Source organism: Nylanderia fulva, unplaced genomic scaffold, assembly GCF_048542155.1.
Source record: "Nylanderia fulva isolate GAGA-0341 unplaced genomic scaffold, ASM4854215v1 Scaffold2, whole genome shotgun sequence".
Taxonomy (NCBI): Eukaryota; Metazoa; Arthropoda; class Insecta; order Hymenoptera; family Formicidae; genus Nylanderia; species Nylanderia fulva.
In genome coordinates this window covers 2,312,921-2,329,721 of record NW_028190263.1, presented here as the reverse complement: position 1 = coordinate 2,329,721, position 16,801 = coordinate 2,312,921, and the positions used below count along the sequence as shown (strand labels likewise).

General features: G+C 39.3%; 1 protein-coding gene across 4 annotated transcripts in view; it reads left to right on the top strand.

Annotated features, from left to right (window-relative positions):
* The window catches only part of LOC114945212 (synaptogenesis protein syg-1), a 281,456-nt gene extending 265,608 nt beyond the window's left edge, over positions 1-15,848 (top strand). For 2 of the 4 annotated variants that reach the window (XM_029321322.2, XM_029321320.2), the window contains 3 exons: positions 3,182-3,424; positions 6,137-6,303; positions 8,767-15,848. In XM_029321322.2, the coding sequence (XP_029177155.2) occupies positions 3,182-3,424; positions 6,137-6,303; positions 8,767-9,153 (797 nt within the window). In that variant the 3' untranslated portion in view covers positions 9,154-15,848. The remainder of the gene's footprint in view (positions 1-3,181; positions 3,425-6,136; positions 6,304-8,766) is intronic. The other 2 variants (XR_014924590.1, XM_029321321.2) reach the window with 2 other exon arrangements.
* Positions 15,849-16,801: the final 953 nt, after the last annotated feature.

The following is a 16,801-nucleotide window of genomic DNA, read 5'->3' as shown; positions in this document are numbered from 1 at the left end:
AGGTTACGTCTATGTGTGTGTGCGTGGATTGTTCTACGAAACGACCGTTCTCTGCGAGTAGTAATCTATTCCGACGTTTTCCAATCCACTTACACGAAACGGTTTCGGCCAAAAATTGACGGCGGTTCTGGCGGTGCGTAAAACGCTACGGCCAGATTTCCAGAGAGTCCGCATGGTACCTATACGTGTATACTCCCTTATATATATATATATATATATATATATGTATATACGTATGCTCTTTTCCAAATAAGAGTGTCGACGTGGCTCGGTGGCGATGCTTATTTTCTCGACCCGAGATGCGAAGGAGAACTCTAATGCAGCGAAGACGAAGAGAGATTTCCATCCCGCCGAGGAGATGGTAATAATATTTGCAAAGCGCAAGCAGTCAAAAACAGGTATATCGTGAGTAATTACGAGAATTAATCTCACCGTCCACCTGTAATTACGAAAGTGGGAAAGATCTATGAGAACGTAGCGGTAAAAAAACTTTCCATTCGCGCGAGTTATATAATCTCTCCAACGACCAGATCTAACGCGGCAACGCGTTGATGAAGCCCGTACGATTATTCGTCGGAATAAAACCGCGGAAAATTGATACGAAGGGATCGATCGTTCGGTCCGCTTAACGTTCCCTCTTTTCGCGTGCTTGCAGAATATTCGCGTACGATTCTCGCGAAAATTCTCGGTGCACCGAGAGAGAGAGAGAGAGAGAGAAGAGCAGTAGCATATATTTCACCGCAGAAACAACGGGGTCTCGTGAAGGAGAGGAAGAGGAAAAAGCACAACGACTTACGGGATGTGTTCCATAAGAAACGCAAACCGCGCGCGGAATTACCGACGAATCCTACGCGGTTGAGCCCGGTCCAGATGCCCGAGAGGATGGATCTCGTCGAATCCATCCCTCGCTAGCCGCATTCATCCCGTAGATTTCTGCCTGGTAGAATCTCGACCGACGAGAAGAGGAAGAGATTCGGGATCTATCTTCCCCTAGAACGGATATACTCGACCCAGACATATATATTACATATATATATATATATATATATATATATACACGCATGTGTGTATATGTGTATGTGTATATATATATATATATATATATATATATATATATATATATATCTCGGTCTGGGACAAATTTACAAGTAAAATTGCTCTCTCGGTCAGTTTCCACGGTTCGGGCGATTCAGGCGAGTGCACATCCGTGACGTGATGTATATATACACTAGGTATATAAGCCGGTATACGCGTATGCGGGCGGAATGGTCGGTTCGAAAATCGATCCACTCGTCGCGCGCACGCGAGAGGAGAAGAGAGAGAGAGAGAGAGAGCCGGTGAGAGTGTGAAACTTTAATAAAATTCCCGGATCAGCTATCTCTCTATGTCGCATCGCCCGTGCACCGTCGTCGCTTCGTCTCGCTAGAAGCGTCTCTTTCCCGAGAGAAAGCGGGAAAGGCTCTCCAGATCCCACGAACGTCCGACCTCAGACGGGCCGTACTAACGGCAGGAGCGAGCTTCTAAAATCTCGACTCCTCGTGTTCCCCGATGCGGTAGCAAAGTACAAATTATACATGGCCAAAAGACACGTGCAAACCGCACCGGTGCAAGTACCTTTGTGCATCAACACGCGAGCTAAATATGTATACTGGAGGGCAGACTAATGCATGAAATATCGTACTTTTCGAATTTTGATCGATCTGAAAAGGTAAAATGAAGAGAGAAAGAAAGATTTTTATTATTTTTATTATTATTCGCAAATCTTTCGCGATGCAGAAATTTCTGGCTTATACGCTGGCTGCTGCATGGCACGATTCGATAAATATTATTCCACTGGGAGAGTATATTATTAAAAGTTCTTCCGTGTCACACGGAAAATAAACAAGGTTTGATGCAGGACAAAACATAATGCGTTACATACAATATCGTCAATATTCATGTAACACAATATTCTTGTGTAAAATCAGTTGAACATGCTTTTGCAAAAAGATTTTTACACATTATCAGAAAATCAAAGAGACGAAACAGTGATTGTCAATAAAATCTTAATTTAATTAAATAAAGTTTCCAAGCTAGAGTCGTATTTTTCAAAAAGTGTGCAATGATAAATGAAGGATTAATAAATGAGCACTGCTGCTACGCTTTATCATTTTCTTCGTAAATTTCTATGACCTGAAAAACTTATTTTTATCGAAAGAGACGACTAATCTTAGAAAATTAAATAATTAATGATTTTTTATATTATAAATTCGTTTTATTTATGCTACCGCTTTAATGTTTCACGAACGTTCGAATATCTTTGCACGAGAGACCTCAATAAGAGGATCGTAGAATTTCGCATTTCCTCTCAGTATACTTAAATCAAATTAAGTACGCGAACCTGATTTACAATTTTATCGATACAGAGAGCGTCGCAGGAAAATACAAGGCATCGAACAGAAATGTATTTTTAAGAATCAGTTAAACTTTAAGACAAAGTAGGGAAAAGCAAAGAGGTGACGAAGAAAGGCAGATGGCAGGTAAATATCATGGATACTCGGTGCACTTTCGCCTTGATTAAAAATTAACGTGCACTTTGGCTGTGCATCGGAGCACGGAGTAAAAACACTCGGTCGCTCGTGACTAAAACGAGTGGCAATTACGAGCGATGTCTCTCAGGAGAGAGGACCCGGGCTAAGGAAAGAGATTAAAAAACAGACAGGTAGAGAGCGATAGCGCGCGCGCGCGAGTACGAAGGGAAGACGTTGCGGAAGAGACGTGGAAAATTAAACGTCGCCCGGGACAGTGTTTAAACGTGGAGAGATATCAAAAGGATTCGAATTCATTAATCTTAGAAATGGGTAGGTTGGTAGTCAGATGGCTCCATTCTCGCGCGCAGGCCAAATATCTCGAATCTTTTTTACGGCGCGCGTAATGCGACTTTAACTCGTTTAATCCGTTTACCCTCGGCAGTCCGTCTGGAAAATTGCCCCGTCGCTACTTTTCTCGCGAGTTGCTGCTTAATTTATCTCATCTCGCGTGAAAGTGCTCCGCAGAGGCAAAAGTACATCGTGCGTATATACGCGAATATACATATTTGATTCGTCATTTTATTTCGATAACGTGTATTCGGAAAAATCACCTTCTCTTCATTCATCGCGCGTATAAAGGAACTTGCATCGACATACTTGCACGAGAGCAGTACGCGTCTTGTTCACAGGTACTCCGGTACCCTTCGAGTTCACCCCGTTACTCGGGGGTCTGATCGGTGTGGTCACTGCACTTTTGCTCGTCACCGCCACCATTTTAGCCGCGTTGAAGGTGAGGAGCGAGAGGCGAGCACAAAGGCCAGGCGATTTACCTCTAAAGAAGGCCACCGCGCCAAGTTCCGAGGACCTTTACGACGCGGATGACAGAAATCCGGACGTTGTACCGACCAACAAAGGTAAGGGTAAAGTTCTTCAAACTGTTTTTCACGCAATTTCAACAAAATTAATATAAAAAATAAATATTCACCGAAAAAATTGTATTCTAAAGCGCCAAGAGGATCCTCTTAATTTAAGATGATATTCTTATATTTAGAAAAAAATATACTAAAATTTAGAGAAATTTCTTAATTTATTTTTATTTTTAGAAAAAATATACTGAAATTTAGAGGAATTTCTTAAATTAAGAGGTTCCTCTTGGCGCTTAGAATACAATTTTTTCGGTGTTAATATTTTAAATAAATTCGAAAAAAACTATGTAGCGTGCGCTCACGCATTTTATACAGATTTATTTCACTTTTGTAATTTTTACTGTCATATTGTTTAATATCTGCATCGTGTGAATAAAAAATTCGGAAATATCCTAAATATACATATATCCGGCACAAAGCGCACGATCGGGAAAATTCGAACAATGCACGAAATTATTTAGCCGCGTAAATCGCGCGCAACTCCTGCTCCGTACACAACGACGAATACAATACACAGTTGTAACATACATTGCCCAGTGATATGTTGATCGACATTCGCATTTGTCCTGAAAATTTCAAACGGCTGTACCTATTCCTCCCTCCTTTCTCACTTGCGTGTCCTATGATCGAAGAACGAGACGACTGTAGCGAAAATTTGCATTTGCGAAAAATAAATTTCGTATTTTTTCGTAAGATTCGCAACTAATGTCCTCTTTCCGGTTTAAAGTTATAAATAAAAAAATTTATTATGAAAATGACATGTAATGATGCCGAATAATTTTTAATTTTGTATATTTACATTGTGGATCAAGAATATAAGTTTCACGTATTTTCTCTTCCTTCCTGATATTAGATATTTAATTATTTTTATATGTGGGTACGTGTATATGTGAACGAAATAGTGTCTCTGGTTATCCCACTTTTCTCTATGTACGCATTGCCGAATTTACTTTAGAACCGGGTTTCCAATTTGATCTGTAATTTAAAAGAATCGACCGCGCGAAAACGAATTCGCTATCCGTTTAATCCCGTTGTTTCATCCGGTTCTATTCGATTTCATTTTTACTTACAATTTTTTTTACATAAAATGTAACTTCCTCTATAGGAAGAAGGAAAACGTATAGCGTCTAACATTTTTCAATTTTTTATAATTTAATTTTTTATCTTTAAATAAATATCTATGCAATCGACAAATGAACGATATTTAATTGAAGAAATAATATTAAATGCATTTAAAAATACAAAATTTATTTGAACAAAATAAACGTATGAAAAAAGAAACAGGAAAAAGAGTAATAGAGTTGCTAGAATGTTGCTAACGTTCCCGGGAGTTTGACGTTCGATTCGACATGGAAATTTTATCAGTTGCATTGCCGCTGGCTATCAAGCCAACGTAATGCCTGATTGACAGCGATCGCGAACACTTGGGCGAGTGTACTCGAGACCGGAAATTCAGCGGACTCTATTGCGAATGCAACGCACCGCGATTCGTTAACAACATCGCGCTGCAACTATGCTATGCGTCATTACATCGTTCGCAATAATATACGGGAGCAGCACTAGCGGTTATGGATTGAGTATAGTATGGTCGAGAACTATAGAATTTAACCCTCTGACTTGTTAATAAATTACTCGGCCGATTACAAGGCAGACTTGTTCACGAAACTCGCTTATGCGAATCCGATACACAACGTTCGAATAACTACATTCGCGAGCTGGCGAGCTTTGTTATCAAAATTCTGCAATATAACCATCAAGGATTTGTTTATATAATCTTTTTCATGCAAAGTCATCAAGTGAATATCGAATAAGTACATTAACGAAAAAGTACATTATTTCTTTATATAATTATATCAGACATCTGGCTATATCCGCGAGTTATATGCCCTCGGAACGCTAATTTGTCGTTCAAACAAAATATTCAATGTTAATCTAATGAAGAAAATTACTCTGGACATGATATTACTTAGTTAATTATTTAATCACAATCGATGCTATATCTGGTTTAGATACAAATTACTATTTAATTAACATATCGCATTAGCGTACCGCTTCTCGGTAAATTAAGCCACGTATCGATACATTTGTAATGCTTTAGTTATTAGTTTATTACGATAAAGTTCAGTGCATCATCATGATGTGAATTAGTAATTAAATTGGTGTAATAGAATAACCAAATGCACATCGCGGTTTTCTTTCTATAAATAATATAATAGACTCTGTAGATTTTTCGTAGCTGTAAAGTAATTTTATTTTTCTAATAATCCTTACTAATTGTAAAATAGAAAGTATCGATAAAATATCTCGAAATTCTAGCGTGCCTAATCCAAATTAGTTTATAACATGCATATGGAAAAAAACGAAATATTCCATCTTTCTATATAAACTTTCCTACATATAAATTTCATTATATATTATTTAAAAGGTACAGGTGACAGTATGGTTATTTTATATTGTGAATATATATGTCAGGAATATATATTTTTATTTTTTATAAATATTATATGTGTTGCATACTTTATCATTTTATCTGAAAAGTTCGTTGGAAAAACGTTTACTCACGATATATTTTATCGGTTTTAACAACCGATATTTCAAAGATACCGTTTGAAAAACAGACACGAACAAAATCATACTCGACAGTAGTATCTCGTCGCTGAGCAGAGCGAGGGCAAATTTTTCATGTGTTTGAACTGAAAGATTCAGATTATCAGCTGACCGGCTCGACTTCCGGCACGCCGCTGACAACGCAAAACACACCGGATGGTCTTCCACCGTCGTCCCTTCCGGCCCAGCAGACGAATAATCACCTCCAAGGACTTCCCGCCTACTCGCATAACGACTACAGCAATTATCCGACCTTGCCGGTAAGTAACGCGCGACACGGAAGTTCTTTTCTAACGAAATTTATTAATTTTCTCGATTTTATCTGCGAAATAATTAATGTTCTACGGAACGTTGACTCGCGCGCCCTTTTCTCCTCCTTCTATTATACCTTAATCACATGACGATCTTCATGGATTACACTGACGTGTATGTCAGACATAATTTTATTCTAAAGCTTTATTGTCGCATTAATATACAAATATTGATAAATCTTGATATGGAAAGCCTTGTAGGTAACGTGGGAATTGAATAGTACTTTGTGTATGAAACACTTTAGCGAATAACCGGCGCGCATGCAAAAGCCAATTCTCCAACAAACTATAACGATTCCCTTTAGATTCCGTGTTGAATTATACTTTGTTGTCCTACTCGGTGCCACATACTCGTGCCATATAGTTGGTATAGCCATTACATGTAAATGGATGTTCTGATTGCACGAGACACAAATGAATGCAGCACGTATCGTTTGTAGCGGAGAGGCAAAATTTTAAACAATTAAAGTCGATGTTCTAAATCACTAGAGAGTTCCGTTAGTTCAGCGAGAAGCGCTTTTAATAAAATTAATAGGTTTATACAATGAGATGGGAAATTGTAAAGTGGAGTGCGAAGAAACGGAAGAAGCGAGACAGTTTGCCGAATCGTGCCGTTATGTCGTTCGCCTTTTCCCTTCGCGATAAGCTTTGGCCAACATTTTCGAGAAAGTCCTCCGAGCGGTGTAGTTTGAAATAACAGTATCCATCCGGAAAGAGGATGGCACCCGGACTGCGTAAAGTTTCAACCGGGAAGTGACGCTTCCAGCAGCAGTTCGAAACTAGAAAATTGCACCGTCTACGTTTCTTCCCGATTTTGAGAAACATTCCGAGGTCGAGGAAATGTTCTAAATGCCGAGATACATACGAACAGTAGAATCGATACGTAATTTTATTTTAATACAATTATTTTGCGCCCGAAACAATAGCATTCACGGGCGAATTACGATATAAAGTATTGTATAATAAAGGCAAACTTTTACGATCGCGATGACCCCGGCCTTTTTTCTCGTTACCTTCACGCGCGTTCCTTCTTTCAAATATTCCCAGATCTCTTACTCTCCTTTCGTCACGATTCGCTGAAACTTCACCCTCAATTTCATACCAAATTAATTGCTAATTACCGTTGGGATCTAAAGTTCTGTTAGTAAAACCTTGGCAAGAACAAAACTCCAGAGTGGAAAACTTTGATTATCGCTAAGAATTTTCGTATTCCATTTCACCTTCAAGTAATTATTTTTTTTTTTCATTATTTTTAATTGTTACAATCTTTTTGCTAAATTTGGAACTCGTTCGGAAATTAGCGATTTAAAATTTCTCGCAAGTATTGAAAAATTGTAAGAGCTCACAAGCTCTCGCGATTTAAATAGATTTCTATAGAAAACATAAATAGAGAGAGAGAGAGAGAGAGAGAGAGAGAGAGAGTCTGATAGTGAAGGCACCAGTTCGCGTTTCAAGAATCCAAGCAAATCTCGCACTTCTTTCATTAATCCTTTGCCCGATAAAATCCAGTGAAGTAGCTCTCGTTGCAAACAACTTCGTCCACGTCCTGTGTCTTTCCAGCCTGCGTTCCTTCGCGAAGGAACATTTCCCGCGCTGTTTTGCGTCCAATTTATATAGGAAATGGCGTCGGGCACTCGAGGGTTTCTGTCCTAAACAGTCGAAGGAACTCCCGCCGTCAAAAGTTTCCGTGATACGAGCCAACTAGGTCCGGGCGCGGTCTCTTAGGAATATTCAGGAGTGAAAATTTCGAAAGTTAGACCTGTCCGTATTATCTAAGTCCCGGGAATAGGGAAAATGCGCGCCGCGAAAACTCTCCCCCTTAGTTTCTTAGGAACGCTTTGGTCCTATCTCGAAAGTTGTCTACGTTTCGCTGCACGTTGACTTGCACGGGATTATTTAAATGCCTGGTCGTGTATGCATTATACCGGGTATGCATTTACTTTAGCGAAGATTATGCCGCGCGTACGTATCTATATGTGTAACTCAGCGCTAATGTACTGAAATTAGCTTAATCTCCTGTTCCCCACGTGTCATTAGATATCCGAGCCGGACTTGTTGCGTAATACCTGACCGATTCGATCGATCGAAACAATACGCACACTGGAAATCGTATAATCGGATTCAAGGCTAATGTGAAATTCAATGTTCATCGTATGATCCAATGAATCTCATTCAATCATAGTTGACTCTTCTCTCTATATTCTCTACCGTATATATTTCATATATTTCGCTAAAAGCAATTATATTATTGATCATGGCTATTACTGTATATTTATATCATTTATGTAGTATTTGTATAATATATTAATAAAATTGTCGCCGCATATTAGTTTTATTAAAAAAAAAAAAAACAATATAATTCTTTCTCTCATTGCCATCAGTTCTGTGCAGCGTGTCCCAATTTTGTTCCAGCTATCCGGCGAGGTAACATACGCCGAGCTATGTCTGGCGAGGCCCACCACCCTGTCAACCCTGGCGACCGACGCAAAACTGGCCAGCCTCGGCGGAGTCGGCGGCCTGGGCGGTCTTCCGGGTTACGGTAGCGGTCTCGGGGTGATCGTAGGTGGCAAACCGTACACGAAGGAAGCCACCGTCTACGCGTGCATCGATCACAATGCCAGGCCGCCTAAGGTGGACGTCTCGAACGCGCCGTCGTGCGCGACCACTCCCATAACGACGGCGAACGTGCTCCAGGACTCGACCGTCTCCACCGTGATGAGCGGCAAGCAGCATCACCCGACGAGGGAGGTCGTCACCGTCCGCACGCCTCTCATCTCGACCCAGGAGAGCTGCGTATAGGGACGCGATTCCGACGCGCTCAACGTCAACGAGTACTACGTCTGATATGGCCGCCGACTCGTGACGATCGTGCGCGTCCTCGTGGCCGACCTTTCGATTCCTTACAATTTTGCGCGGCACTCTCTTTCAAGTAAAAAAAAAAAAAAAACGTCCTCGAATTCTCGGGAAAAGGTATCTCTCTATGCGAATGTGAATTGAGTTTCGTTTCCGGCTGCGACGCCAACGCCGTGTTTGAAATGGATAAACTTTGGATCGTGACGAACGACGGATCGTACAACGATGATCGGACTACCTAGTATATATTTTAGTAAAGGATTCGCATGAACATGCATCGAGGATCGCGTAATGAGAGAAAGCCAGATGCAATCTTCGAATGCAATCTATCCGCGCGACTTGCAATCCTATATCGAGATAACGAATCGAACATATACAAGACTGCTCAAATAATTTTTATGAATATATTATATCGCAAAATTCTAATATCGGGTTTAATAACTGATTCTTTCGACAGATACCACGTATATTATACAAAATTTATGGAAAATTATTGGAATAATTACTATTCAATTTCTAGAGAGAACTAGTATTTATCTTCGATGAGAATTAAAAAGATGATGTACAAAAAAAATTCATATTATAGAAGAATATATAAAGATAAAAGACGGTATTCCCTAAAACGCCTTCGATCGAGAACGTCGCACGGCGACGAAACGCAATTTATTCACAAGAGAATCGTCATCCTTATATGATCGTTTTGATTTCGGAAAATACCGGTGTCGAAAAATCTATGAAACCATGGGAAATTCCGTCGGTTGACCGAAAAGCCGACGAAGTGGAGAGAAACATGTCGAAAAATCTAGATTTCCACATTTCGCGGGATGTTCGTATCGCGAGAGAAGCGAATGTACCTACGTCTCGCGACGGCGAATGTAAATTTTCTATCTCAAGGGTATACTTTGTATTACAAAGTAGGTATGGGAATAAAGAAGATCGTGGCGCGTTGAGTGTATTTTCGTAAAATGGCGCGTCTTTATCGATATGCTCCCTTTCTCCTTCTCTCTCGGAGCACTGTGCATCGTGTCGATTACGTCGCGACGATAAATTTGGAAAAAGATCCGCGCCGGGGGAGAGGATCGATCCATTCCGCGAAATCTTTAAAAAATATTTCCGCATAGAACAAGTGGGTGCCGCATAGAACAGTGACGTTACAAGAAATTCGACGTGAAAATTTTCTCAATGTCGGACACATCGTTCTCCTATTGCCGTTACCATGAATTTTCCAGTTCTAAAAATACTCGCAATTTTATGGGCTATCCAATTTCCGATCGCATCGGTCGATCCCGTAGATAAATTCATGCTGGGCCAATAAAACTTTGTTTCCTCGCGCAGTATCAATTTAATTAACAAGAAAGTAATTGAATGATTAATCAGTCAAATTATGCAGTTGTTCGACGGTTGATCGATTCTCCCGAAAAAGAAGCACATAATTACTAATAATTTACGTGACATGTCACAGTCAACATTTTAAATGTGTCACGTAAACGTGTGCTAATTAATTGAATCTCACTGTTTATATCGACATTTATTCTGAATTATTTACAGTATGCCGCACACCACGGAAACTTGCAAGGTAAGAATAAAATTGCTGACTATAAAATAAGCGGAACTATCGATTCTCTTTTCTCGCGCGCGGTCCGAAACCGTTCGGAAATGATTCGCTTTATCTTTTCATCATTCTAGCCTATTTACACGAATTTTCTCTTATCTAAACGCGGGATGTGCGAACGGTGAGTAATATTCGTGTGGAAATTTCGCAAAAGTCACATTTTCACAATAACTCGAGAAAGGATTTTTCTCTTCGTAATGACCTGACACTTATTTCAAGTAAGATGTTGTAAATAATAACTTTTCCTCGAGGACGAGGACACGGAATATAAATTTAGATTAATTATCGAAATTATATCGTGTGCGTTGATAAAGAGCCTACCTGCGCTCCGAAAATATGTATATTAATTCTAATTAACAAAACGTACCTTGTACACTGCGCATCGTTCAATCAGCGACGCGAGTATCCATGCATTATTTGTAATTCCATTCATTTCGAACGGATGATATTTTGCGACGGGATCGTCATTTTCGTGAATAAAGAGACAATAACGTTGCAGGACTGTTGGATTATATAAAAGTGGCCCGTGAACGGTCAATTACATTGCGCTATATTTTTTCGAACTTAATTGAGTTTATTTAAGCTTCCTATCGAGAATACTTCATTATTATACAATTTTTATATTCTCCGAAAAAACAAAATAAACTTACTTGTGTATACGATCACGTATATAGAGACTGGTTATTGAAATTTAAAGAACACTGGTATCATAAAGTGATGAAGATATACAGCAGTCAAAAGAAATAAAAATAAAATGAAATAATTAGTGATCTATATGCATGGATTCTTAATATAAAATCTGTATTTATCAAGTCGCGCGATAACGAACGCGATGTAATTCATCGTTTAGCGGCCGATTATATTTTCACTTCGCGTCGATCCCTTTTAAAAAAAAAACGTAACAATACTGCCATGATGTGTGCATTATTTTACGACGAAATCTTATGGACAGACCTGTGTCCTGTATAGGACTGCCAAACGCGCACAACTGCCATGTCGCATTCGTTTTCATTAAGTTTATCGTCGAAAATAACAAAGAGCAATCGAGAGGAACATACTTTTCGCGCGTCGCCGTACGTTGTGCACCGTACAAATGTACACGCGTGTACATCTTACAGAGTATATATATATATACACATATATATATACTTATATTGGTCCTCATCGTCGCACGCAGCGAAGACGGGAGTTGTAAATAACTTGTACATAAGGACACATCGAGAAAAGAGAGACTTTATTCGCGAGAGATGCTCGAGGTTAAACCCCCTACGTCTTCTTTGAGGGACGACACACATAACAGGCACACGAAGGATCGTTATCGACGGATCCGTTAACGATATTACAGAGAAATACGTACGTTTCCAAGGGAAATTGTATCGAGCGGATATTGTGTCTTGCCGGTCCACGAGAAAGGAAAGAAACGACGATTCTCTAACGCGCGCAAATCTGGTTTTTCTTTCTTGCTTTAAAAAAAAAGTCATAATTTTTATTCGATAACAATTTATATTCAGTTTCGTGTTTCTTATATAATTCGAATGTTTTTTTGTTACTTTTATTCCTTCTCGTGGCCAACCGATATTAAACGTAAAATCCGTTATCGATCGTCGTCGTCGTCGTCGTCGGCTGAACACGAAGAAAGTCGACGTGACGAGCGTTCCTTCGTGCGTACATACGCCCCTTCGTAATTTGTAAGATATATGCTCCGATGTACAGCGCCGAGATATTTTTTCAGAGTGTGCGTAATACAATACCTCCGCGTATATCGTCAAGTCTTGGGCACCCGCAATTAGGCGAGGCCCGTTTAAAGAGCGGGCGGGACTGTATAATTAAACGATCGGATTGCGATTAATGGTCAGACAAAGAACTAAAGATATATGTATATGTACGTATGGGCATGTGTGCGTGTGTGTGTACATATGTGAATCTATGTGACCATACGATTCTGCAAAGTCAAGGATTAAGAATAATAAGAAAAGAAATGTGTGAATATGTGTGTGTGCGCTATTTCACAATTTTCTCACGTGACTTATTATAGTAAAATTTATCATATCGTTATCAAAAATTTACGTATTAATTCTTCCACGCTGAATTTGAATCTCGAACATTTTTTTTTTACTAATCAGCAGATATAAAACCGTATGCTATATTAATATTACAATATAAATTTAAATATATTTTTTTAGATATTAAACTTGCGCTCTACTTTTCATTGTAGTTAGAATATCGCAGTTATTTCATAATAAAGAATTTTTTCAAGAATTCAAGAATGAAAGGGTTGAGACGAGACGATTCTTTTTCATTTTCTATCCGGTGCTCGAACGAGGTCGAAGGTGGACGGAGAAAAGAAAATTATACTTCGAGTGCTCCAATTAAATCTCCGTAAGATCGATTCTTCTCCTGACTCAAAAGGTATCTAACTATGCTGCTTAACTATTCTTTTTTATATCCTGTTCTGGTGCATTATACTATTCGATATTATATGAATTATATATATATATATATATTTTCTTTTACAATTTCGATAATATGATTTTCTTACTTATACATTTCTTTCCAGGAAAATTCCTGCGCACAATCAAGACTAAAAATACTTTACTTAAATGTATAAGTTAAAATCCTTTCTATTGTTTCCGAAAGAGATAAAAATTCAAGAGATATCGCTCTTCTAAAACAACTTGAATAAAAAAAACTGTTTCGACATTTGATCAACACAACCCGTGCTTCGATTCGATGACGTCATAACGCGTTGCACGCGTACAATAGTCCGCAGTGCAATAGCACTGCAGTGTAGATCCACCCGATACGTACACCGGATGTATCTGTACACATACACAAAAGTTCGATTGGCGGAGTCCTTCCGGTTTCGCAGGTACTTTAAGCACGCGCTCCGTTAACGATCGCACGCGCCGGTTTCTCCACCCCTTCGTAAATTCTCGCTTCTCGCATGCTACAATACATTCCACGTTTCCTGTCAAATACCGCGGGCACATTTCGCCGCCGCAAAATTTTCGACGGTGATAAAGAACCGCAGAATTTCGTACGTCGCGACCCAATTTCGTATTCTCGCACGGAATGAACTGTAAGCCAATAATAAGCGTCATCATATGATTCGCGTGCTTTCGACTAGCTGCAAAGCTTAATAAAGTCGCATGTCATTGCACATGACCGCGATTCAGATTACTTTTGGACAGATTAGAACATCACCGTATATGTGATAATAATTACATTTGACAAAATTGGAATAAATAAAAAAGGAAACTGAATTGACAATTCATTATTCAAGTATCACAAGATTGACATTTCCGAGGATATATCGAGATATTGCGATTCAAATACCAGATATATTTTTATCTAAAAATTGAATGATTAATTTACTTTGACTTCTTCTATTTTATCATGTAACGACATAGAGAAGATATTGTCCTCGTTCCATGACACTTTGACATATTAAGACATATATTGCGTTAATGATAATAATTACATTTGACAAAATCGGTATAAATAAAAAAGGAAACTGAATTGACAATTCATTATTCAAGTATCACAAGATTGAAAATTTCCGAGGATATATCGAGATATTGCGATTCAAATACCAGACATATTTTTATCTAAAAACTGAATGATTAATTTACTTTGATTTCTTCTATTTTATCATGTAACGACATAGAGAAGATATTATCCTCGTTCCATGACACTTTGACATATTAAGACATACATTGCGTTAATGAGTCGACGTGAATGAGTTGTCCAAATCTTTTGTTCCGCTTTGATCAAAGTAACGCGAAAAACGTAGACCATTCGCACGAAATTCCGAAGAACCGGCCGTTAGTATGGAACAAATGCGTTCTATTTGTTTCACCGCAGCCTCCGAAGTAGCAAAGTTGCGCTTTGTACGTCGTGTCTGCATTGCGGCGTACGTTGCATCCGCGGCTAGGGAAAACCTCGAGGGCCAAAGCGGGCCGTGCTAGTTTCAAAAGAAATCCTCCCTCTCTCTCTCTCTCTCTCTCTCTCACCCTATGCGAAATCTCTATACACCGGAATCTGAAAGTCAATTCTTCCCTCCGTGACGTGGGAAATCTATTAGCGTCCGTGCGGAAGCGTCAAAAGCCCTAATAAAGCTCTCAAACGTCCCTTTTTTGTAACGGAATATTCATTTACCCGCCGCGATAACCGCGCTGCATCAATTCCGGACTTCCCGGAATCCGTAATACATCCCTTCTGCCTCTCCTCTTCCCCTCCTACAGTACAGATATTCCGGTGCATTCTCTTGAATATCTATCGGATATCGAAGTGTATCATGACAATGTCCGAATTTCCGTATATATAGAGAACGAACATTAATTGCTCATTATATTATTATATCTCACATACGAGGATGAAAAATTCGAGCACGTTCGAGCGCGTTTCATGCTGACTTTCGTTCGTTCATTTCAAATGGTTTTCGCGAATCCGATACCGTTTCCATTTTATTATTACGTTTACGTTACGTTGCAAGATTATTTTTCTAATTATCGAACGAATAATCGAAGAGTAGAAAAGACATATCGAGTACAAAAAAGAATTGGACAGCTTTAAGACGCTAAATTGATTAACAGTTTTCTTGTGCAAACTCGGTATTTGAAATGTTTTTTCATTAAATGTTATTTTTTACCGCTTAACCGTAGTATTTTTTCGCCTTCCACTCTTTATTGACATAACTGCGTTTCTTTCCAAATGCGAATAACGTGAGTCGAGTGACAAGAAGTCTGACGAATCGCGCGTGTATGTTTGAATTGTACATAATCTTCTGACCGAGTACGTGTGCGTGCGCTCGTTTGTACATTCTTCTGTAAAATCATGGTTTGCGTGTGAGCGGTGCGAATGTTGCGTGAGATTTCACCTGATGAGCCTGACGAGAGAAACGCGAGCGTGTCAAATATTGAAATTGCGATGACCATACTATGTGTATCTACAATAATTATAGATCTCTCTCTATAAATATATACACACCTCAACGTAATCAGAATAAACGTGTTGATATGAAAAACGACGAGAAATGAGAAACGCCTGACGATCCTTGGACGACTTTAAATCATTCGAGAGCGCACATGTCAAAAAATTACGAAATATTACACGATACAAATACGAGTATCTTGAATTTGGAATTTTGGAATTTAAAGTCGACCATAGTTCGCCAGAACTAATTTATTTCCCACCTTTGCAAAACTCTGTGTGAAACCCCATCTCTACAATTTAATTGCAGGTGAGTGTGTTGTCGATACTATTAACATAGCTTTTATTTATACGTGTCTTGCCTCCTATTTTAAATTGCGAAGACATACACATCCCTTGATGATTAACAAATAGTAACATTTTGCTATACGTCCCCGGTTAATTACGTAATGTACATTCGCATTAGATATGCGGGAATAAAAAATAATGTGGATAAAAAGTATGGATAATAAAGCAGGCGAAATTAATACTGTATATTACACCACGCGGCAAAATTAGAAGCGACGCTGCCGTAACGAACACACTTTGTCGCATTTCCTCCTATTAATTACGCGAAGCTCAAAGCACGGAGAGCCAGAGACGCCGGGAGTTTCATTATTTCATTCATCATGCACCTATATATATATATATATATATATATATATATATATGAGCGGGCGCACGATAATGTGCTACTCTCGGGAAAGCAGGATTACGAGGATAGAGCCGAGGTGAGAATTCGCAGAGCTCCCCCGCGAAGGGGTTATCTTTCCCATACCTATATATCGGCCGGAACGACCTTCACGTGCCTATCCTCTTTTCCGCCAATCCAGTTTTCCCGACACGTGCGAGCCTCCCGCGAGTCCTCCGGAGATAACATAAATCCCGGATCGTTCCGACAGCATCTCTCCGCATCTCACCGGCCTCTCTCTCTCTCTCTCTCTTTCTCTTGCCCAATTGTCTGCCAGCAGTTTCTCGCGAAATGGCGTTTACGTCGGGCGCGAGAGACGC